Here is a 27426-nt window from a genome sequence, read left to right on the forward strand (position 1 = left end):
AATAAAATAATGATAAATAAACATCAATAAATTTTCAAGAAAAAAAACATTAATTGTAAAATTTTAAATGTACTCTTTTAGCATTGCAAAAGAGATCGTCTTTAATAGATGCTGTATAAAATAGGTAAAAAAAAGGCAGTATAAGTAAGATACCAAATCAATCAATCAATATATACCTTAATTATAATTTGTATAAGAGGAAATTCACGACAATTACTTACAGATGAAGAAGAAGAGAAAAAAAAAATTAATTTGCACTTATTATTGTAGGATTTTACAAGGGAGTCAATCACATCACAATAAATGTAAAGCAAAATTCAATCCGGACCAATTACTTTAAAATTTATTATCTTTGAATGAAAATACATAAGTAATTACTCTATAGATCATACCTACATACACATAGGGTATATGAAGCAGACCGGATTTCGAAATATACTGAATTGATTTACAATTCAATATTGCAGTGCGGTTTTACTTGTTTTTCCTTCTTATCCATCAATTTCTATAGTAAAAGTTGATTGATATGTCATCAAAAAAAAAAAATATGTTGCAAGTATGTAATAAGTTTTTCTCTCTCTCTTTTTCTTGTTTTTTTTTCTAAATTAATTGTCACGATATTGCTGGCGGCTTTTAAACTTTTATATTAAATTATAATGCCGGTATTTCTTCAATTTATTCGGAAAAATTATAAAATTTTTAAATTGAAAATATCACGTTAATTATTGAAACTTTATAGTTTATGAAATTTTTTTGTTTTTAAAAAGATTTACTGCGACTTGAAATGATAAAAATGTTATAAATTGTAATTTATTAATAAATTTATGTAAGTTTTTGTCCATATTGCTGGTTTGTATGAATTTTCGAACTGCAACATGACTTGTAATACTTGTATGCTAATTGGGATATATAAGTGTATAAGGGGAAATTTTCTAAAATGCTGCAAGTGAAAAATGTATATAAATTATTAAATTAAATTCACCGGAATTGAATGAAAGTGAAATATATTTTGTAATTAAAATTTTTGAGTGTATTGTGTACTGTATATAAAACAAGTGGTTTTGTAATTGTTTCAGTGATTGTATTTAAAATATTTTGCCACCTATTTAGTCAGTACTACCGACAAATTTTTCAGACTTATAAACTGTAAATACTCAAAATAAAGCAGATTTATAAATCACTCATTAATTTTTTATTTTTATTGTGACTGCAAAAATGTATGAAAAAAAATTGTGAACCTAGTTGAGTGGAATTTGCTTGCTCTCAACTGCTTTTTCCGTCAGCATGACATACTGAAAAAGTAAGTTGTATCAGCAAAATTTTATGCTATTTTATATAACAAAATCCCAACATCACAATAAATCTCTTTCTCTGCTACTTTTACAGAGACGTTTATGAATTTTGGAGAGAGAATTTATTAGAAATTTATCATTTGCTTCATTTCCATTTTCTAACTCCAACTCCATTTCTTTAATTTATGTTACTGTTTTTGCAAATTGACCATATGAAATCAAACAAAACGTACTTAAATTTCAGAAGAAAATTCATTCTTTGTATGTATTTAAATTTCCTCAACTCTTTCGGTACTGAATTTATGCTGTGAAAAAAATTTTATTATATAAAAATGCTCATCAAAATTAATGTAACTCTCCGCAAAAGTTTAACTTTGTTGCAATAATTTAGGTGGTATATTTGAAGAGCGTTCATCAATATAGAGATTGAGAAAGCAAGAAAAACCCATACAAAACTTATGCCCACTTCAATGGACAAGGTTAACTAATCGGTTAATAAATTTTTTCCTATATAGTATAACAATTTTAAGGCAGACATTTGAGGTCAATCGAACAATTTCTATTTGATTCGACAATTTTTTTGTTCGATGCAATATTAAAACCTGTTTCAAAATTGATACACTGTGAAAACATGGGTTAATCCAATTTAAATTTCATAATTGATAGCAGATTTCGAAATTAAAAATCTGCACATATCCTATAATATCACTTACAAAATATTAATTATTAAATGAATTCATAATTATTATTATATTTTAACAAAACATATACAATCAAAACATGTTGTTAAGAAAATAATTTAAATACGTCATATTGCTTAACTTAATTGTTTTATTTTTTATAATTTTATTCAATTCTTTAAATTGTATATATAAAACTGTAATTACAAACTGATCAGTTCAAAGATTACAATACAATACATCAACGACATTATGATTTCATAAATCATCTTAATAAGATGTAAATCACTGATTTCCTCCTCCTCATATATACCATATATACTATATCTATATTTGTCTGTTTTAATAATTCTATAACACCTGCTATAACACCTACTTTGTAGTTGTTTTATCTGAAGCAAATTACATTCACGTACACTAATACTTGTATATTTTTTGTTTTGATGCGTCTACTGTCGTGCCAACGCATTGTATATGGTTTACGTTATCTTTAACTTAATTTTTTTAATTTAATTTAAATAAAATTTTCCTTAAAAGAATTATACTCAAATTAATTTATTGTACCGTATAAACTAAAACAAAAGAAATTCAACACACTTTATGAAAATATTTTTGAATTTTCTACAAAATTAAATAATCTTAAAAAGTGAAATGAAATTCGTTGCGATACAAAATAATAAAAATTATGTAATTTCCATATTATAATTCCAGTAGAATTCCCTATTCTCAAATTATATTACCATATTTTGTTTTGAGGGGAATTCACCTTTTGTTCAAAATCAACAATGTGTTACACACTTTACTATTCACATAGATGTTCTCTAATTTACCTTTATTCATAATATTTACCATTTATTTTTAATAAAATCTTTTATACAAAAAAATTATACCAAATTTTTAAAAATTAAATAAACTGAAATTTAATCTAATTTTAATGCTGATGAGATCGTTAAAAATGTTGATTTTATATGAATATTCGATTCGATTCATATGGTGATTATTATCACCCAGCGTGATGATTATATTATGAATTATAATCAAAATTCAAATTACTATCATATTTATATGATGATCATCATTATACCATTGTTATATGTACATATATATTTAAAAATTTTTGTTTATAAACTCTAAAAAGTGAAAGTGAATTTCATTTGCATGATATGAACTCACCATGAATTTATAATGTTGGTTAATAATATTATGTTTGTCTGCAAAATATCATATAGATTCGTGTATAGGAACACTCCATATTACAGTACATATATGTATGCAACCAGACTGATTTTGTTACAAACTATATATAAGCTGATATAATAGTTTACATCTTATAGTAACTCTTTTAAACAATACCATATGGTATATAAATTACACCATATCGTAAATGTAATTTATGCGTCTATTATTTATTTTTAATATGAAAATGAAAAAACAGTAGCTTTAATTAAATTAAGATAAAATTGTTACAGGTTTTTAAGATTTATCAAGGCACATTTCAATTACTACAACTTTATGGTAAACCTAGTGTAAAGTACAGTGAATTTTCACCTGAACTTTGTTATATTTAAACTGTAGAGAATAACGAAATGTTAATAATTTTTGTGGTAACGCAGAAAACTACTAAAAATTTTTTTGGTGTGTGTATAAATTCGATTTCTTTTGAAATTTTTCAAAAAATAATTATTGCATATTTTTAGGGGATACTAACAAATTGCATAATTTGAGATATATTATTTTCCCACTTCACAAAAAAATTATTAAATTTAAATTTGAAATGAAGGGAATGAGTTTTTCGCGTAGTAATCAATAGTAATTATAATTCAATCATTAACAATAATTAATTTATATAATTTATTTGTGATGTCGTTGCTCAGAATCAAATTCTAAACTGATTTAAACTGATGTCCGTCCAACTGTCTATTATAATTTCACAGTTTATTCAGAATTGAAAAGAGTTAAGGATTTCAAATTTGACAAAAAATGTTTATTTGTATTGTACGCAGATAAATGCAGTGTATAGGTTAGTACAATATCTGCTGATAAAGCGAAGATTCCAGTTCTCATACAAATATTTGAAAATATACTTAAATTTAAAATTATAATTACACTTACTGTTTATATTCATCTCACTTTTAATATCAATTTATATATAACAGTTAACTATATATTTTGTCCAATTAATTTTTTAATTTACGTTGGCAACTCCAAAATTTTATATATAATTGTTTTAATTTCCTCATTATTGAAGTTATTAAACTATCTTGATTCGATTATAAAAAAATAATTTTATTTCACACAATGTCACAACTATTACTTAAAAATTAAATTTTACAATTACTTAAATTCGAATTGATAGTTTAATTATAATATTCTATTCTTATTAACACCAATTTTAGACTAAATCATATCTTAAAATCTAACAGTATTTATAGTAATTAAAATTAAGTTCATTTCCGGCCTCGTGCAAAATTATAGACGTTTCGTCAGCATTTTTGATGGGAACGATAATTTCGTAATTTCTTCATGTTTAAACATGTTCGATTGCAGACGCTGTGTCAGCAATTTTCATGTGAACAGAAATTAGTATCGTACTGAAGATGTAATTTGATACCACTTGAATATGTAACTAAAGACGGTGATAACTCCTCCCCCTTCAAAGATCTGCGTCCCGTAGATCAAGCTGGAATTTTGGTGCTTCTATGACTGAAATTTGCGGAATCTCTATAGTAGGAACCACTGTTGGAGTGCGTTTTCTCACAACCTTGCTGATGTTTTTCTTGATGACCCAAATGATGATGACTGCAATGATGACGAGTCCTATAGTAATATCGGATGCTATAGAGAGTTGGCTCCTTGGTATTAGCTTCTGAAGTTGTTTTGTGTTGCTGATATGAAGATCGTGAATGTAGTCGAGGCTTAGCTTGATATCTCCTTCTTTTAAATTTTCTTGAAGAACAGGTGGTAAAACTTGCGACGTGGTGGCAGATTCGCTTGTAAATTTCTGACCTTTTATGTGAACGGTTTCGTTGGTATGCTGTATCATAAAGCTTCCAGTTAAGTGTTTGCTCGTGTTGCCACTTGTTAGCTCCCCATTGAAATTATTGAGAAAGATGATATTTTCACTTATGGTTTCTATGATTTCTTCCTTATTGTATTGAAGGCTGCAACTGGCGTTTATTCCCTTTAGCAGTTGATACATACAGTGTCCTTCGTCCAGTTTTCGAATTTTACTTCTTTCGCATATGGTGATGTTTCTTAAATTCTCGCATTTTGTCGATATGCCATATACGTCATCTTTCACGAGAAGTTCCTGATATTCGAGGTAGACTTGTTGGGAGTTTCGGATTGTTGATCTCGCTATAATGTGGTCATAGTACTGGTTGCCTGTCTTCGGTATTGATAATATGTAGAGAATTTCTCGTCCATTGGTTACTACCTGTGGTTTTGCGTATTCTATTGCCTCAATTTCGTTGACGTAGGGTAGTGTATCGATCTCCTTCAGTATTTTTTGGATTTCAATCCTGCTAAGAAGATTTGTGTTGACAATTCCATTTTTTGCTAATTCTGTCTCGGTGTTGAAGAATTTTGTTTTTTCCAGGTTGACCTTCAGGTTAGCTTTTTCCAATATGCTAAAAATCGTTTCAATGTTCCTTAAATGTTCCTCCTCCGTTTTTCCATATATGATAACGTCGTCGATGTATACGTAGCAGCTTTTGCCTATCTGATCCTTTAGAACATCATCTATCATGCGTTGGAATATTGAAGGCGCATTCCTCAGCCCGAATGGTAGTCTTAGGAATTCGTACTTTCCATTCATTGTTGAAAAAGCCGTCTTGGGAATGTCCTTTTTGTGCATCATGATTTGGTGGAATCCGGATGTCAGATCTAATGTTGTAAAGAATTTGGCCTGGCCTAGGCTTGCTAGTGTGCTTGTAATATCCGGTATAGGATATGTGTCTGGTACCGTTACTGCGTTAAGTCGTTTAAAGTCGATAACCATTCTATACTTCTTGACACCTGATGAGTCGGGTTTCTTGGCTACTACCCAGATCGGTGAGTTGTAAGGGCTTTTCGAAGGGCGGATAATTCCATCCTCTAGCAGCTTTTTGATTTGTTCCTCTACTTCCTTCCTCATATTGGCTGGGTATGGATATGACTTGGTGTATATGGGATCATCAGTAGTAGTTTTAATTTCTGCTTTCACTTGTGTGTCTATTATTTCCCTGTCGTTTATTGGGCCAAATATTTTCTCGTATTTCCTTATTATTCCCATAATTTTTCTTGGATTGCCTTCGGTAAATGGTCTGCCCCGATTTCGATGGTGTTGACTTGAGCTGATGCCTTTGCCTTTAACGGAATTTTTATATCTGGCTTGATCCTTAAGGTGTTGTTCTTTCTGTCTATAATGGCTTCGAGCTTCTTAAGCGTGTCGTCTCCAATTATACCATCAAAGGTCTTCAATCCTGGCAAAACAAAAAATTCAATGAAGGTGTTGTTTCCCAGACTCTGAAAAAATCTTCCTCCGATCTTCTTGGTGATTGTTATATCTCCTCCAGCTGAACGTATCTTGAATGGTTTTGTTGTTGGTTTGGCATTTGTCGCGATCTCTTCTCTTACAAAATTTTTATTAGCTCCTGTGTCGACTAGAAATTTTAGGAGCTGGTTGTTTTTTGTCTTGAATTCTAAGTAAGGAACGCTTGAAAGGCGTCCGTCATAAAATTTACTTCTTGAACCTCATCATCTGCATATGCTGGTTCTTCGTCATATTCGCTGCATTCTTCTGGGTGGTCATCTACGTCGTCTTCAAGTGTTTCCATATTGAATAGCCTTTGGTGCTTATTGCTAGGCATGTTGCCTACTGATGGTGGCCTCTTGTATATTCCCCTGTAGTTGTCTGGCCGGTTCATATAATTAACCTGACGTGTTTGTATGGATCGGTCAACGTCCATCTTCTCTAACGGTTTTGGCGGTCTAGGTGGAGGTTGCGATTCTCTCTGATGTTGAATGTTGTAAGCCAAGTTCCGTTGTTCCACTGTTAATGGCTGTTCTGGTTGATACGACCTTGGGTTCCCAGCACTTGGTTGTTGTCGTTTCATGGACATTTTGTTGAATGGTACAGTGATTCTGTTGTTATCATTCCTGTTGTGTATAGCGAAGTTTCGGCAACTATAGTTCTGGAGCTCTAGACACGTTGAATATGCTTCTGGCAGAGTTGACGGTTTCTGAAGCATCAAGTACCTGGACAATTCCCCATTGAGCCCTCGGATAAATACGTCCAGTGCTCTGTTTCTTTGTGATTCTATCAGTACGTCTATAGTTTCTTTTGTATAATTCTCGGTCTTGATCTTATTGATTATGAGGGAGAATTGATGGTTGACTCTGGCGTAGAATTCATCTATGGTTGATCTTCCCTGTGTCAGTGTGCTCATTTGGTGCTCCAATGTGCGTATGTCCCGTTTGTCGGCATAATGCAGGGACAAACACTGCTTGATTGCGGCCCATTCTTCGTCGAACAGGTTGTATGATATTAGAGCTGCATCTGCTCTACCTCTAATTTTTCCTCTAATAGCTTGTAATATTGCTCTGTATATGGGTTTGTTTCTGACAACTTCGTAATCTCGTAGAATTGATTCTACGCTGTGCACCCATGATACATACTGCACTGCATCGCCATCAAAGGTTTGTAAATCTTTGACACAGTCCGGAAGTCTCGATATTTGTTTCAGGTCGTCTTCACTTTTCGGTGCTGCCAAATTTGTTACCTGCGGTTGTGGTGTATTGAACTGAGCCTCTAGTTTTGCTAGGCGAATTTCAAACCGTTTGCTTTGTTCAATTTGAGCATTGATGGCTCCATTTAATTTTTTGAGCTCTTCCATTATTTGTTCCATTTTTAACTTTTTATTAAGGTAATTTCACTAATTAAATTATTCTATTACGCGGTTTTAAACTTTTAAATTATATTTTTCTTTCAAATTTTGTCGATTAATTTCAAATTTTTTGTTAAATTTAAGTTTTTAGTTGGTTAATCTTATTAATTTTTCACTGGTTTTATTTAAATTTCTGATTACTTTTGTTTTATTTTTTAATTAAATATTTCTTGGTAATATAAAATTTAATTGGTTAATCTTATTAATTTTTTACTGGTTTCATTTAAATTTTTAATTACTTTTGTTTTATTTTTTGTATTAAATATTTATTGGTTAAATTTTAATTTTTCAATTTATTATCGGTTAATTGATTAATTTTTCAAATTTTCAATTTAATTTTCATTTATCACTTCAATTTTTTTAAATCTTAATTTTTTTAAAATTAACGAAGCTTCTATATTTTTAAAGCTTATTCAGTGAGATGCAGTTAGTTTCCCTCAGTTAAGTTTTTAAGATTAAGTGTAATGAAAAACTACTTACAGGAAAAAAACGTAATTCATCTGTTTGAGTCTTGGTGAGTAATGCGAATAGCGGTTGAGTTGTGTTTGTCCTTTTTAGACGTGAACTTTTATTCTCGTAAACGTCCTACTGCGGCACAATCTTCAACACTTTTTTGTAAGTACGGTTTGCTTCAGTTCCTTTTTCCTTTTTATTTCACTTCGGATTTCCACAATACGCGCACTATAGTTGGGTACACTTTTATCGCGAATTTAAACCGATAAAAGTGTACCCATTTATCTTTTATTTTAAAATTTAACGAAGAGTTTTGCGATTTCACGATTCAAGTCACGTTGGGCGCCAGTTATTAAACTATCTTGATTCGATTATAAAAAAATAATTTTATTTCACACAATGTCACAACTATTACTTAAAAATTAAATTTTACAATTACTTAAATTCGAATTGATAGTTTAATTATAATATTCTATTCTTATTAACACCAATTTTAGACTAAATCATATCTTAAAATCTAACAGTATTTATAGTAATTAAAATTAAGTTCATTTCCGGCCTCGTGCAAAATTATAGACGTTTCGTCAGCATTTTTGATGGGAACGATAATTTCGTAATTTCTTCATGTTTAAACATGTTCGATTGCAGACGCTGTGTCAGCAATTTTCATGTGAACAGAAATTAGTATCGTACTGAAGATGTAATTTGATACCACTTGAATATGTAACTAAAGACGGTGATAACTTTGATATTAACGTCATTCAAAGTAATTCATGACGTTTACATTGTATGCATATTATTTCAATCTCCAATGTTATCTTTATATTAAGAGATGGCGCTTATTTAATTGTTCATATGATGGATTTCAAAAATAAATTTATGTTTATAACAATTAAAAAAAATATCCTATACTCTATTATAGTTCACTTTTTATTCGTTATCATCAGTTACACCATCTAATTTGTTTTTTTTTTCTTCGTTTGTTAGTTTAAAAAAGCAGTTAATATTCGTATACTATTCGTATAGAACAATAAAATAAATGAGAGTTAATAGAGTGAAGATACGGGTAATAATAATTATTTTAATCACTGAGCCGATAAAATTTGTTCCATAACATTCTATAGAATTATGTGTAATATTTGTTTTCGTCTTCTTCTTCTTTTTTTCTTAAAATCTTTTGTTTTCGGCTTCTATTATGAGAGTTATGTGAAGATTTTTTTTTTTTTTTGTTATAATTACATTAAAGAGTTAATATAAATGTTGAATATATTATTACAACACGTTTATAACAATATATAATAATATAACAAATATTATGACATTTAAAAGAAAATTGCTCGCATATATGAGAGAGAAACAGGCGGAGAGAAAAAATAAGAACAAAAAGCTTTAGTTCAAGTTGGTTGAATAAATAGTATTTTTCTCCTTGGGATTTTTTCAATGTATAGCAATTGGCAAGTTTTATTTTACTTTATAATTAGATTTTTTTTTCTCAAAGTTAAATTGGAGAGGTGAGTATAACATTATAACAGTATAATAAAAATATTGGTAATTAATTTGTGTCGGTCATTAGAATGAGAATTCTTTTCATATATATTGAGAAAAATTTCTTCTATAAATAAGGTTATTATAAAATTAAAAGGAATGTTATTGTAAGAATTTATGTATATTGTATAACAATAAAAAATTTCAGGGTAATTTTAATTAATACACAACATTTTTGAACTGTTATTTTAAGTTCAACAACATTTACGGAATTGATAAATAAATGCAGACATAATTTTTATATACTTTTATGCAAATAAAATACGTTTAAAAAAATTCTATAGAACATTCAAAGTATTAGGATTGATTACAGTAAGCAGGATGAGTGTTGAATATTAATTTTGTTTTATTGTTAGAAAAAATCAAATTCAAGTATAAATAATATTAAAGTACATATCTCTAGAATTACAAAATAGGTAAATTAAGTCTTGTGTCTGAAATTATATTGTTCGATCACGTACTAAATCATATAGATTGGAAAAAAAGCACACAAAACATAAGATCTTTAATTTAACCTCAAAGCGGCTTTCAACAATTTTAATTTTTTTCAACAAATCAAGAAAATAAAATAAAACAAATTAAAAATTTAATTTCGGAGTCGCTGGGACATTTAAAAATGGGTCGTTGCTTTGTATATGTAAATTGTCTTAAAGGAGTGAAAATTGATTTATGAATTTAAATATTGAGAATATCTGAAATTTGTTTTATATAGAAAAGTTCAGTAGCCTTTCAGAATAAATTCGAAATGTTCGGAATATTTGGAATAAATTCGGACTATTCGGAAATCAGCATAATTGAACAAACAATGAATAGTTGTACCTTTAAAAGAAACCTAAGAATAATTAAGTTTGTTTTATAATCTCATATATATCAGAAAATTAAGGATTACATTTGAATATTGACGAAGGGGTTCCATACAAATGAGGTATGTTGAAAGAATTAGAATTATGGAGTTTTTATTTTACAAAATTTATTATTTTTAGAAAATCCTATTGTTGTTCAACGGTATTCGAAATATTAGAATTATGCGTATTGAAGATCTAGCCTATGCGAAAAAGCAAATGTAGAACTTTTAACCAAACCTATTATTCATTCTTCAAGAAAATTATAATTTGCTGAATTGAGTAGTTTTGACTTGATGTTATTGATTTGTATTTTGACTGGATATTCTCACTAGCGCGGGATATTCATGGTGGAGATCATGATGCAGGACAATCATGGTGGAACGACAAAACAATTTTTGTAATTCAGTTACAACTTCCTAAGTATAGAGCTTTCTGTAGACGGAACTAATTAAACTGATATTATCGAGTCATATAGTGTAAGGATACATTAATTGATATGGTTTCTAATCAATGACTTATATGCCCATTCTAGTTTTCATTTAAAATTCTGGAAATTGTAATATTTTATATATAAATTATTTAAAATTAATTGAATTTCAATTTCATTTTGAGTTGAATTTGCTCTTATTATACTTAACCATATTAATTAAATTCCCATTTTTAATTGCATATTAATATTACAAATTTTTTCCGGCATTTATAATTTAAAATTAAATTTAAAATATAACATTTTGATTTTCATAATATTTATCTAAAGTATAATTTATTAGAATATAGTTCATATCCGTAAATTCTTATTGAATTGGAAAATATGATTTACAAACCGAATATTTCAAATAATGTTGACATCAATCAATTAATTTAAAAAACAGAAATATTAAGCTTTTAATTAATTGTTAATTATAATTTATTAAAACCTTATTCTACGATATACAATTATTTCTACTGTATATAAAATCATTGACATTACTTAAGTTGAATTTGCCTTCAATATTTTTTCAATTCGCGGACAAGAAAATTCTGATTTATTAAATACATATAGAAAATTAATGGTAAAATAATAAAATTTTTATTATAAATTGTCAGAATAATTAATATTATTTGTTATTAAATTTATAATGTATATAGTAAGCAAAAATTTTAAAATGTAAAATTGTAAGTCTCAAATTTCAGAATCTCATTTAAATCAATATGTTTTTACAAATCTTCCTATCATATGTTCCAAATTTTTATATTAAGACCTCTATATTTGAAATACGCTTAAAAATGCTGAATCTCAGCTATAGTTTACCTAGAAAACGGCCTATATAATTCAATTTTCTTAATATTTAACAATATTAATTCTAAAAATTCGTTAAAAAACGCTTAATGTCTTCAAGCCCTTAAAAGAAATTTTGTATTTATTTTTCATTATGCATTGAAGTTTAACAAAACCCACTTTAACTAGCCTTAAATTTTTACATAAAATATAAATTGTGTTATACGTGAATTGTTTATTCCGTATGGACACATTATTCTCCTACACATTTAATCGACTCAAAAGACAAGCTGTATGGAAAATTCTTATTATGATTAAAAGAAACCCAATTTCGTTTGCTTTTTGAATAAAATCTTGATAAAAATAAATTTCACTTATACAAAAATATTAATTAACATTATTAAATATTCTAACATTATTTTTTTATCGAAATTTTTCAAAACACCCCTCAAAATATTTTACAAGAATACGTGCGTATATAAAAAATCATAAGAACTTCACCATTGAAAATTAATAAATTATATAATATTGTAATAATGTGTTAAATACAAATAATAATTAAATGAAAATAGAATAGTGTCAAAATAAGGTTAACATTCAAAATCATATTTAAACCAAATTTCCAAGGAAAAATATCCATTTCTTGAGTTAAAATAATTATTATTAAGTTAAATGACCTAAATTCCAAATTATCATTTGTGTACAAAGTATTTAAAATCAATATTCAAACAACCCTACTGTCTTATGTAATAAATTTGTAGTTTATGATTGAACTCGTACAAGCGTCCTTTTTACATTATGCATGCATATGACACGAATAGTGTTATACGAATTAATTGTGTTTACAGGTGCTTATATACATGGTGTATGTAAATAAATTACTAAATAAATTTCATTACGTAAATTCATAAAAAATTATTTCATATGATCGTTAATAAATTTATTTGGCCCAATTTTTTCTACATGTATATATTGTAGTCTCCTTCATGTAGTCTCCTTCAATTTAATCATATTCATACAAAGATAATATTAAAACCTCACAACGAAAAAATTCACAATTAATTTCAATGTAATTTTTTTTTATTTTCTTCAAATTTTTATTATTGTTATTAGTATTCAAATTAACACCTTTAATAATAATATTGAATGGTTAAATCAATTTCTTTACTCACATACAATACTCACATATGTACATATGTAAGTACATTATTTGGTAAACAAACAAAATTTCGATGATGATGGGGTGCTTATATCATGATTCAGTAAAATAAAAAAATTTATTTTATGAGTTGAATTTTTGTTAATTCATGACATATACATAATTATAAAGGGTTCAGTTGAACAATATTATTTACATACAACTTGCACCTTACTACATAACAATGTGAATTTGGAATGAATTTTAACGTCATGTTATCTACTTGAGTATTTCTTAAAGAATAATATTATTAAAAAACAAAATTTGTGTTTTGATCTTGTCAATTATAGCAATTTTTCAGACCTATTGGTAATTTTCTTAATTAATTTGATCGCATCACGTGGGATGAAAGTAAATAAGAGAAAATCGCCTCCATTTGTTTTGACTCGTTTTGTTAAATACTTTTTAATTTTCCGAAATCCAAGGTTTATTTTTCATAATATGGCAGGTAAATAAAACAATGTTAAGAAACGAATATATTTGTGCGCTTAATATCAAACTGTTTTAGTTTTTTTTGACAGAAAACCAAGTACAAACATGATAAAAGCCGAAAGGGGTTCAAATCGACTTAAAGTAAATTGCCAAAATTTAAGTAAATAATTGAAACCGGAGCTTTTGTGAGTTTTTAAAACAGTTAATAATTTAGCATTTAATTAACACCTTTTCCTCGTAGAACACAATTTTATACTTTTACCTCGAATTATATTGGGAAATGTCGAATTCGGCGAATTTAATGGTATTTGAAATTCTAAGAAAGCAGTAAGGTTTATCAAAAATATTTGAATTTAATAAGTAGCTCGAAGTCGTGATTAAATTAATTTTTGATCTTTTGCCTTCCTTCCAACTACTGAAAACTTCAAACCCTCGGAGGTTCACATTTTACTTTATGGTTTACATTTTTAAATTATTCTCATAAATATTTATTATATATCTACATGCCTACATTATAAATTGAATATAAGCTAAATAATACCTCATTAAAATATAATGGGCAGGTATTGTTAAATAAATTTTATAACAATATAAAATTATGTTGTTGAGTATGTAAAATTACATTAAGTTTCTTCCTTCAATTTGAATTTGTTATAATTTTTGGGGGATTATTGTGATGTTTGTCTTATGAATTTGTAATTTTAATTGAATAAAAAAATATATTTACATGTATTTTCTTTTGTAGGTTTATTTGGTAATTTTTCTGAAAACATGATAATTTTAATTGAATCAAATTATCAAAATATTTTTATATTTAAATTAAAGAATTCGTGCTATAATTGTGTACATGTGATTACAATAGAAGAAGATTTCGATTGAGTCTGATAATTCTGTAAGCAGAAAATGTTAAAGGAAAAGGGAAAATTTTTGATATTTTTATTTTAAATTTTGAAGCAAGCAGGATGACTTAATAAACTATAAATCACTATTCATATGGTAAAATATAAGAAAAATTCTTCCCACTTCTGTTAACAGACTAAAAATACAACTGGATTTTGAACGGTGATTGCCCAGGCTATAACTATATTGGAGACGTAACTGGCACTTAAACTGAGTCTGAAGTTTCATTTTTAATTGAAGACAAAATTGATTGCTGATTGTGGTTTCCTTGGTAACAACTAAGCAAACAGAAACTTTTAATACATTTTTATATTTGACGGTTCGGCTACCTTTCGGCATACTACTCGAACATAAATATTAAATGTTCTTGTTCGATTACATTTTATTTGTAAAAATAATTGTTAGTCACCTTATTTCTCTATTTAAGTAAATTAATATTTGAAATGTAAATTTTAAAATTTATTAAAACAATTAACAGTCTTACGTATGCGTTATTTGCGTAATATGTCACAATAACTTAAATTTCAATCAGAATTTTTTAATTAATATTTTTTTACAAAAATTTTGTTATATAAGTTTTTTATTATAAAATTTTGTTATATTCTTTATAATTATAATGTATGTATACTTATATCGTGAAGGGTAGGTAGATTATAAAATTATTTGGTATATATTACCCATATTACGAGGTAAATTGTGTACCTAACATGTGCCTGCCGATGTTTAAAATCGACATATTAAGTACATATTTTTATGAACTCTATTATAATTAGCTATAATTGGTTTTAAGAATTTCAGTTCAATGAACACTGAGAATATTTTAAATGAGATTCCTAGGTAAAATTTTTGTAATTAGCCGCTTTCTAGGAATAATTATTAGGTACTTTATAATTTTCGTTACCAATTTATTCAGAAACCTTCTGCGGAATTGGATTAAATACCGTTCGTTGGGCTTGGAAAATTTTAAGAGGCTGCAGGATCTTCTAGGAAATTATGACTAAAAACGATTTAAGAAGATTATAGGGATGGGCAAGAATAATGTGGGAATTTCCATCGGGCTCCTGTTAAGATAGTGAAGGTTTAGAAAGTATTTCTCTCGCTTGCAAGAAATACTGAAGATTTTGCTTTCACGGCGGCCAAATTGCGGTTTTCCGGGATCTTCTATTTTATGACAGCGAAAAGTGAATTTTGTGTTAGAGTCCTATTAATAACTATTAGTCCTATTAATAACTACATTTTCTAAAAACTGCTATCGTATTCAATACCTAACTAGACCTAAATCCTTTTTAATCCTTGTTGTATAACGTCCAATAAGAACCTATTGGGCATTATTGTTGCCCGGATAGCCTCGAGTGCTATCATTTGCAATTAAAGTAATTAATACGGTTTTATATTATAAATTTTTATACACTGACATTTTTTTATATAAATAGTTAAAATATGGGATCTCATAAATGTTTGTTAAACTCATATAATTAACACATATATATACATTATGTGTAACATTTATACATAGAAAATATTTAAGATTTTAAAGCCTCCCATAAAAAAAATTATAATAAATTTCGACTTATTTTACATATTTTACAAAATTTATTTAAAAAATCATAAAATAAATCGTAAAAAATTTAAAAAAAAAAAAATATTGCGGTTTTTATGTGTTTTAAAAATGGGCTGATTACATAACATCATGTACATACTATGTGTTATAGTATATTAAAGAAAGCATAGCTAATATTTACATTAGCGTTTTCACGTTATATATTACAATTAAAGTGTAAAATAGTCTACTTTAAGTTGATTACATATTTTGCGTATATATACGAAAAACAAAATGTGAGAATATGCACGGTTTCATAATTTTTTCAAATTTATTATAATTACATATGTTGTATAGCATGATGTTATAATGTGTAAAATATTGCAGACCTCAATCAAAATGCAATTCAATAGAATTATACTTACATATATAAATTGAAATGTGCATATACATTTCAAATAATACGTTGATTATAGTGTATAGCATGCAATCTATCATAAAATTTGCGATAACAATACAAAAATTTTACAAGGAAAAGAATTTTTTTTCTACTAAATATATGTTTTGAGTTTTGATATTTAAATGTATTGTAATTTTTATTATGTCTAGCTATGCATTTTTTAGTGCAGAAGAATTTTGTTAAAAAACCTCAATTTATTTTTAATAGCAAATGTAGTTAAGATGAAAAATTTTTATGCGTTTAAAATGCAGGTTTTATATTACATCTGAATTGGTAGTGGAATGTCTTATGATAAGATTTAATTAAAATTCTCTCTAAAATTAGTTTAAGCTAATTCGATTGCAAATAAAATTTATTAACTTTTGTTAATTTCATATTTAAGTCATTTGGATGTCAAATTTTTTTAAAAGTATAGGGAAAATGTTGGCTAATAATTTCATGACATGAAAAATAATGAATGTTGTTGCGTTTTGTTAAATTGACTCGGGTACATTAAAGTATAATTATGCCAGATAAACCGGATTTTGATTCTAATATGACTTAGTGATAAAGAATTCAAGGAATTCTGATATACTCGTACATATTTGTAAGAGTAATTTGTATTAGTAATTTGTATTATTTTTTAAGACCCATCGTTCGACATCAAATAATCCGAGTAAGTCTTTAGAAATATTCACTTACGGAAAGGATACTCTACTCCGTGCCGAGTTTTGTGGCTTAAACCGAAAGACTGTAATTCCCAAATTACCTTATTTTATAAAAAGTATTATTAAAACTGTTGACATATTTCTTACAATTTCTCAATTAAGGTGTCCATTTAAAAATTTTACATATTCATTTATATTTTCATTTAATAACAAATTATTAGAATGGTTCTGTCAAAGATTAATTAAATTTTTAACAGTTCGAATAGGTAGAAACATTATTTTGTATTGTAGACCAAAATCATAACATTTAAACGTAATATACTACATTAAAATTAGATTAGCAACTTTAATTTTACAATCTTATTATTGTACTTGTGGTTAATAATCTCATATTTTATGTGATCGTCTGCCAATGTCACACAAACATACAAACGCGTATACGTCCATACTTATGCAACCATATCATAAGAAACGTGCCTAATTCATAAATTTCTTGTTACTTATTTGCTTACCTGTAATTTTTTTTTTTAACAATTTTGCAAATTTCAAACAAAAAAAAATTTAACAACCATAATAACAAAAAATTAAATAAAAACTATTTATTTACGTTTGCGCGAGCGGTAAAGAAAGCGTTCCGAATGCATAATTATTTCACAGTTTTTTTTTCTCTTTTTTTCTTCTTAATATAAATTTAATGATTCCGCACCAAGTAAATACTACGACTGTGAGAGAATGGCCGAGTCATTAACATTAATTTTTTTACTGTTGTCGTTTATGTTGTTATTGTTAAATACCTGTCATAAATAAGGTCTTTTTTTTTGTATACACTAACGATGTTTGACGCTTGTGTCTATCACAATTAACCGCATAATTTGAAATATATAAAAATTGGTTGACGCTTAACAAAATGTTTTTTTTTGTGTTGTTTATTCTTTAAGAGATCGTTTTTGTGTTTAATAGTGGAAACGAAAGAGTAAAATTTGTTTTGTTAAATTAAAATATTAAGTGTGTTTATTTTACTGTTTTTAAGCGCGTAAGTCACTTACATACACATATAAGATAACGTATGTGCATTCTGTTTTAATCTGTATAACTATAAAGGTGTGTGTATTTCCTAATCATTTTGTGCATTTTATACATATAGTGTTATTAAATATTTATATAAATTTTATTGTAATATTTTCTTATTTTACACAAAAAGAAACCTAAAGCATGATAATTTCACTTATTTTGAAATCACGTTTTTTTTTTCATAGCGAAAGTGCTCTTTATTTTCTTATTGAAACGAATGAAGAAATTTAATAAATTATTGTACCTAAACTAAGTAAATTAAGTATTTAGAAAACAAAATGTGGTCATATATAAGTAGGTACAGCGTGTAATAAAATTTGTGATTTATTGTTGTACCTGAAGAAAAAATCGATTTTGTGAAGATTATAGCATTGCTTTGGTCATTTGAATTTAAAGCATAACAAATATAGAATTCAGGAGGAGATTATCGACGGCTTATGGGGAAAAGTAGAAAAGTCCTATACTACATTCAAATTATTAGTAATTGTACTGCAATATTTTGAAAAATAAAAAATATTTCTCTTAATTTACAATCTACATATTTGTAAGGAATAGTAATGAACAAGGATTTTGGCATTATTCCTAAAATAACTTAAAATTTTTAAAATTTGGGATAGAGAGTTGTCCCCTCAAGCCCTCGTTATATTAAATTTTTTTTTTGAATAATTATTAATTTTTATACACAATCTTGTTTCAAATTGCCTAATATCATAAAATATGATGTTGGTAGAAAGTACGTTTTACACGGTGAAGAGAAAATTGAATGTTTTTAACAAAGTTTAGAATATTGAGAATACATTGTTTTAAATCGGTTTAATTAATTATAGTACAATATACAGATATATTTGGCGAGTCTTGTTTTAATCCTGTAAGCCGGAATATACAAAAATAAAACATTGTTTCAGCGAAAATATATTAGAATTTAAGAATATATTTGCTGAGTATTGAATGGAAATAATCTTACGAAACCTAATATAATATATAAATACTTCACACTTCTTATATTGTCTTAAAAGCCAATTCACATTTACTACCGGTCTAAATGAAACTTTTTTTGAATATTATTAATGATAACAGGGTTGCTGTTAATCTCAATCGCGCTGGTTTTATATATTTTTATCAGTTTGAGACGAATTTGAGAGGCTCAGAACCGGATTTGCATAACATGCATCATTTATTTTTTATTGGAAAAAAGGCATTTTAAAAAATACTAAAATGGCTTAGTCAACAATGTGGGATGCCCCTCATATATTTTAACTAATAATAATTAAAAATTATTAAATTAAGAATATCGAAATTTTAAAGATTAGGTAAATAAAATCAAATTACACTTGTCTTAAACACATAATTTGAAAAAAATATATATAATAGGAAAACAAAGAAATGAAAGTTATATTATAAATGGTTCACCTGTACAGCATAATAATTTTTACCTTACAACAACAACAACACCAAGAAAAAAATAATAAATATAAAAATTATTTTTCATACCGAATATTTTTAAGATAAACAATTTTTCTTCTGTTTATTTCAAAGTACCTAACTTAATCCGAATTATTTAACTGGTGGATACTAAGAAGAAATATCAGTAAAGGTACTCCTATAAAAAAATAACATGTAAAAAGAAAAAAAAAAGGGTTCAAAACCATATTTTCTTTATTTATCTATGTGATTTGTTTTGAAATACTCATAGTGTATAGAGAAAGTAGATATTAATGTATATATATATTATTACATAAAGTTTAGATAAAATTATATCTTAAATATTAGAACCCGTACAGTTCATTGAACTTAGCAGAAAAATATTTAAAAAAGAACTTATATAAATTTAATATTAAAATATTACTTTCGGGCGAATTTGCCACTCACCCACTGCAATATACAAGTTCTAAATCACAATAATTCAGCCGCCATATTACATTCTGTATTAGTACATCAAATATTAACTTATGGAATTTAAAATAACAGAGGCCTACGGTAAAAGATATAAATTTTTTTTAAAAAAATGAAAAAATGAAATGACTAATAAAAATTGGTTATTCTTAGCCCGTTAATGATAATATTCTGCAGGACTCTGTAGTTCATTTAAGAGAAGATATTTAATCAATGTGGAACTCAATAAACGAAGGAGTATGTGTATCTCTTATTGGACATAATACCAGTTAATTTGAAAACCTGTAACTAAAATAAACGGTGTTTATCATGTTGTTAAGACTCGATAGTGACAATTATATTTTCCGAAATTTGAGAAATTCACCAAAATTTTTGACCAACTTTGTTTAATATTCGGAATGGTTTGCGCCCCTGTCAAATTCTTATTGTTGCGAAAACTGGTTTAACCGCCAGAATAAAAAATAAAAATTTTTTCTATTGAATTCCAAAAATTTCAAATCGTTATACATTCCATAAGAAATTGGAAAATTTCCATAAAAAAAAGCAGTCACAATTATTACTTGTCAAAAGATATTATTAAGTGGCCGAACTAATATGATGTTGGGCTTGTATAAAAGTAAACAATAATATTATAGTAAAAAAAATTTGTTATACTTGAAGCAAATCTTTTCTTTTATTTAAAAATAGATTAGAAAAAACCTTTGAATTAAAGAAACAAAAATAATGCGCATAGAAAATTTATAATAAGTACGTGTTGCACCCGCATTCTTTAAGACGTGGTATATTAAAAAAATATATAGAAAGGTGATTGATTTCTTACCTTTCTTCTTATTAAAATTTTAAATTTTTCTATTTTTTACTATGCATATATATAATCACATATTTTACTTGATAGCATTATAATTTAAGCACCCATAATCACAATACCTATATAAAAGATTTGATAGACAATACTTAATTTAGGATCATGGGCGTATATAACAGTTCTTATGCTTAAAAATTCTATATATATATATATACATTCTATAGTGCTTTAATGAGGTAAAACTTATGTCTTTGTTATATAGAGAAATTTAAGTAATTTATTAGTTTTTTATATTGTATAAGAAATTTACTTTAAATTAAGTGATTGGGTTATAGAAAATTATAGAAAATTTTATAGAAAATTTTAAATATCAACTCACTTAATAATATTGTAATTGTCACTTAGTGAATATAGGTGTAAGCCAATCGATTCATTCAATAATATTTAATATAAGTCAATAAATTGTATGTGTATAGCATTATTCAAAGTCTAAAATTTATGTGTATTCAGTGAATGAATTCAGAACTGAATACAATAAGTTATACTCAAAGAAATTCAAATATAAACTCATATATATTATAAACTTGTAACGTAAATGTATTAAGCTAAAAAATTAAATATTTTAAGTTTTAAAAGACCATTAAAAATCTGAATATTCGGCAGCAGCTTTTCTCGAATTTCGACAGATGCTTTGGCACCAATATTATGTAAAGGAGCGGAACATTCTTATAACAAGAATATTAACAAATCAAGTAACGTTTCAAAGATTTACAACAAGACAAATCAAAATTTTTAACAATTTGAAATCTTATATATTTATAATAGTTCCAACATAAGAATCTGAACGACAAATCAAATAAACAAAGTCTTAATTCATAATATTATGTAATTCCAAAATTTCTGAAAATCCAATCCTGATGTCTACTTAATAAGTTATTATGTATAAAAGAATTAAAATATCTTGCTACAGAAATTTTACTTTTTATAAAATTCTCGTAGAGTCCAATATTAGTGAAAAGGGTTACAAAACCTTCTGTACAATATTTTTCATTATTAACACCATTACTGATAACACCAAGCATAAAATATCTTTCATTATTATCAACAATTTTTTTTATAACATATCCACCACCACTATCACCTTGGCATGCTGTTGAACTTCTTTCATTTATCGCACAGAATTTATCATTATCTATAATTTGGGCCAACTATAACTTTACATTCTTGATTTGTTAATGTTGTTAAATTTGTTATTTGTAATTCATTACTAGAATCATCATCTTTTGATTTTGCACCCCATCCAACGATGTAGCCATCTAGACCTTCAGTAATTATATTTGAATTGAAATCAATGCAAACTGGCTTAATATTCCATGCATATTTTATATGATGATTAAGTATTAAAATTGCGATATCATTTTGCATTGAAAATTGTTCGTAACTAAAAAATAATTAAGTATACAAAGTTTTGAAAAGTAATAATTGAAAAATTATTTTAAACTTACGTATCAGGAATGTGTATACTTTCTACATTAATAAAATGTTCCGACTCTTCTTGTGTTTCATATTTTCGATAATGTTTTCCAGCTCCAATTATATAATTTGATGCATTACTTAATTTACCTAAAGGCACACTATGAAAACAATGAGCAACTGATAAAATTATATTAGAATGAATAATACTGCCGCCACATATTTGTTTAATAGATTTGCTTTCTTTAAGATAAATAGCAACGTGCCATGGAGCAAAACCAATTTGAGCTCTATTACCTCTATAAATCAATGGTATCAATTTTGGTTTATAATTTTTATCAATTTCTCCACAAATTAAATTACAATTATCGTTTTGATCTTTGACGTTGTACTCCCAATAATTCACATACGAACAGTAAGCCAAAAAATCTCTTTCTTGATCATCGTTTTGTTAATAACCTATTTGACATCTAAAAATTATAAGATCTGCTCTAATAATACATTCAATTGGTTTACTAGGAAGTGGATCAAAACCTATTGTATTAAAACATGCGATTTCTGTTCCTTTTTCTTTTATTATATTTGGTACTATGCATCGCATTTCTTGAGAAGGTAATACAAGATCAAAAAGTCTATAATATAAAATAAAGTTTCAGTTATTAATTTTATTTAATTTTAATTATTAATTCCATATACTTATATCAAATCTTACGAATAGTGATATTTAAATCGTTCAGAATTAGAATGTAAAAGCTTTAAGAATCCTTTTTCTAAATAAATTTCATCGCAAGCGGGTAATGTAACATCATCGTATTCTATATACTTTTCCAGAATAGCCAAGTTAATAATTACGGTTGTATTAACAATATACTCTTTAGTTTCATTACCAATTGATCTTGGATAGAGTAAATCATTTTCTGTGTAAGAGATAGCTTTATATTCTTTAGGTTTTGTATAATTTAATCTTGGTATTTTTATTATAAAATTATATTTGGAAAAATTTTCAATAATCGACGATTGTTTTTTAATCAGAAAACTCGTTTTTCTGATAAAATTATACCAAGATAAATATTTTGTGTTGATTTATTTTTAATTGAAAATTCTACTAATTCAGCATACCAAGCAGGATATTCCATTTTTGGATTTTTGATTAAATTAAATGACAAATTTGTATAGTCGCATTCTCCTCGACATGCGAATAATTTATTTAATTCGAATCCCATTATAAAATTATTGAAGGAAAAATTTTGGCAGTTCATTGGTGATGGCAAAATATTGTGAATATCGTGATATTTATATGCACACTGAATATGTGCTTTTTGTGCTGGATAAGGTATACCTATAGGCATGATGTTGATTTTCCAAAACTGCTTTCGCACAGTGTCGTATGACCAGCACAACAGAAATCAAAAAAATTACAATCATTAGAGTTTACTGTTAAATTAATTGCAATCAATATTAATAAAATAAATTTATTTGAAATTAATTTTATAATCATTTTATTTTTTCGAATTTTTTATTAGTTTTTAATTAAATTATTGACTATAACTATTTTCGTTAAATTATAGAACAATATTTTCATATAATGAAAAAATTTCGGTTGTATGGTTTGGAAAATGAATGTGCAACACTAAAGACAGTAACGCTATTCCAACTAAATGTCATTTTTTTTCTATAAATTCTGAAATTTTACTAAAAACTGTTGAACTTTGTAGATAAACTTTTCGCAATTTTAAATGTCATTTATAATATTTTTGTTTTGAAAATTTTTTGGTTTTGATATTTTGTTTTTATTGTCGCTTATGTTTGAATAATATAGAGCATTCTAGTATTCATTATTGTGAATGAACCAAAAAATTTTTGTACGAAAATATAAAATTTAAATAAAATGAATTAACAGTTGGCTTTGATATTTTGTTAATTTTGGTCGAAAATATCCCGGGAATTTGATCCACGTTTTGGGCTCAAATATTTTGCAGAATTCGATAAATTTTCAATATCCACATATCATCTGAATTTAAAGTAACTGAACTGACGATAAACTAATTTCTCCGTAAAAATAGTGGTATGTCTCTGTGCGTATCCACGATAGACAAGCATATTTCTATTCGAAATTCCGTATGAGAATATTAATGCCATTATAATACTTTCCTTTCTTATACTTATATCTAATGCGGTTATCCGCACAATTAAATCAAATATTGAACTATACGCAACATATTTGTGTATTTCAGGCCCCTTTTTTCCTTAAAAATAGAATAAATAATTTTTTTTTATTTAATTTGATTATTCATTTCGTATATTGTTTGTTGATGACGAAATCTAAATGTTAATTACATATTATGATTAATCATATCTTATGTAATCATACTATATTTTAACCCGGTTTTCTTATTTGACTTTACAACAATCATCCATCGCATATGAAAAATATATGAAGCAAATAAAATGTTTTCCATTTAATTTATGATGTGAACGCTTTAACTAAAAATTTAAAAAAAATGAAAAAAAAAAGTTTTGTATATGACCCTATTTAATTGTGTAATTAAGTTATGGGACAAATATATTAGATGTGATTAATCATAATAATATTATTTAATAGTAGCCCAGAACATCATCATATATAAAATGGAAAATTTTTAATTTAATAACGTAATCGTTTAATATTTGTATATTAGTTTATTTGTTTTTGAAGATTTTACTCGTAGAGAGACAACAAATGGTCCCAATTATTTGCAGTGAAACAAACTAATAACTCGGCTTATATGATCAAGTTAGTTTACAATTATATCATTACTTTGGGAAAAATTTTGGAATTGTAAATGCAATTTGCTTTAGTTTCCATTGTTTTATCCTCATTTTTTGTATATAGTTTTTTACTGCAAAAAAAAATCTGTAATTTTCGACCAACACTGAAACAAATTTGATCTAAATTAAGTCAAGTTAAGTGAGGTTGCGCGAGCCGTTGTAGAGCCGCCGAATCTCTCTCTTCTCCTTTATTAGAATCAGCCTAAGTTTCTCAAAAACCCGCTAAAGTCCCTAACATTTACATTCGCTAAGTCCGTAGCCCGATGGAAAAAGTAGAACTCAAAATATTTCTGCCTGGAGCCCGCCAACATCAGACAACGAGCATAGCAGGTTTGAAGTGGGTCATCCTGATTTCTTACTCCTCGTGACAGCAACTCCTGCAGAGATCGTTTGCGGAGCAGCCTCCTGGCATGATCTACAATCAGACAGTGTCGAGTTAAAACACCTATCATCACGCCAATTATTTAATGATCTAAATTAAGAATAAACTTAATTTTTATACAAATAGGTTCAAATAGTTGTGAATGGGGTTGTGGTTGGTAGCAAAATTTTAGATTTATTTATAAACTTAATTAATATTTTGTTTCATTCAAAATAAATCGAAAATTACAATTACTTTTGCTGCCAGTGTATTTATCCCGGGTTTTAATTATTAAGGTGTACCTACATACAGTTTTTGAATGCAGTAATTCTCCAATTCAATAAAAATAAAATTTGTCGATTTCGAAAAATTTAAGAGTCCTTGATTTTATTTTTCAAAATGTAATTTACTTTTGAGATTTTTGAATTAAACAATTTTTATTTTCTTATTATGAATTCTGAATAAAAAATTTAGAATTTATTATTAAATTGAGGAAATTAAGAAAATCTTAAAAGAATTATTGTGAAAATAAATAATAAATTTTATTAAATAAAATCATAAATTATTAATTTTAAATTATTATTTTAATTCTTCTATTTGCAGATTTATACAAGAATTAATTAAAAATCAACAAAAATGGCGGTAGATTGTGGCCTTTGGTGTGCAAAATATATTTTATGTTTATTTAATTTCTTATTTTTTGTAAGTTAATTTTCACTTTTTAATTCTTTAATTAGAAAATTATATATAATTAACGATTTCTATTTTAATTCTTATTCATTAATTATTTTTCTTTTTTCATACGTTTATATTTAGATACTTGGAACAATAGTTTTAGGAGTAGGAATATGGTTAGCAGCTGACAAAGCATCACTTATATCATTATTAAAAATGGTTGAAAGTGAACATATTAAGGTGAGTAATAAATTTTATTATAGTATTTTTTTTTTCAAAGTTTGGTATGCATTTACATACAAGAAACTATAAGAATGAATAATCATCATTGATTTACAATTTAATTCAGAAACAAAAAAAAATTGAAAATTTTTATTGAATAAATAAGACAATGAAGAAGAACGTGTGCGCATAATGAATATTTTAAAGAAGTATAGGCAGGCAGTGACAATTGAAAAAAATTTTTGTTATTGTTAGAATAATTATCATGACAAATTTAAAAAAAAAAATATGTTTATGCATACCGAGGTTTCAAACCATGGAAGTGTTGAGTACCGTTTAGGTTCGTGTTCCGCTTCAGATTCGAATTTATTTTTTTTCACAAAAGGAGAATTTTACCAAATTTCTTTGTTATTTTTTACAAATTCCAAAAAAATATTGAACTTTTGGATAGTATACTACAGCCTAATCAGTGCCGAGTTGAAAATTTTAAATTATAATGAATTATTTCAAATGTAAAGAACTCCAAATATAATTTTTATTTCTAAAGTAATCATTAATTCTAGTAAAAGAGGTAAAAATTTATTATTAAGAGGCAATATAAATTTCGATTCTTTTCTTTCGTCTCTTCATTTCGATATAAAGAAGCGAATTCCCGAATAGGAGTACAGAAAATGGTTGTTTGAATTGGTTACTATTAATTCCAAAAAATTGAAACTTAAGCTCTACTGTACCGCATTGTACTATTGGATTTCTAGTTTTAGTCAGTTTTAGAAATTTAATTAGCCTAGGGCTCATGACATACGAGTATCTGAATAGAGCATATTCCGTAAAACTATTTAAAAATTTTCTATGGCTTAGCTCTGATGTTCTTATATTTTCCTGTAATTTTACTTTTTAAATACCCTATTCGTAAATAATTAAAATAAAAATTTCTTAATTAC

The 27426-nt window shown here is 26.6% G+C and overlaps 1 protein-coding gene across 2 annotated transcripts in view; it reads left to right on the forward strand.

Annotated features, from left to right (window-relative positions):
- LOC129609057 (tetraspanin-18) overlaps window positions 1–27426 on the forward strand; it is a 91573-nt gene that overhangs the window by 39229 nt on the left and 24918 nt on the right. For both annotated transcript variants that reach the window (XM_055520914.1, XM_055520913.1), the window contains 2 exons: window positions 26192–26290; window positions 26405–26503. In XM_055520914.1, coding sequence (XP_055376889.1) covers window positions 26225–26290; window positions 26405–26503 — 165 coding nt within the window. In that variant the 5' untranslated portion in view covers window positions 26192–26224. The remainder of the gene's footprint in view (window positions 1–26191; window positions 26291–26404; window positions 26504–27426) is intronic.

The sequence above is a fragment of the Condylostylus longicornis genome, unplaced genomic scaffold (assembly GCF_029603195.1).
Source record: "Condylostylus longicornis isolate FDR11 unplaced genomic scaffold, ASM2960319v2 ptg000038l, whole genome shotgun sequence".
NCBI classification, from domain to species: domain Eukaryota; kingdom Metazoa; phylum Arthropoda; class Insecta; order Diptera; family Dolichopodidae; genus Condylostylus; species Condylostylus longicornis.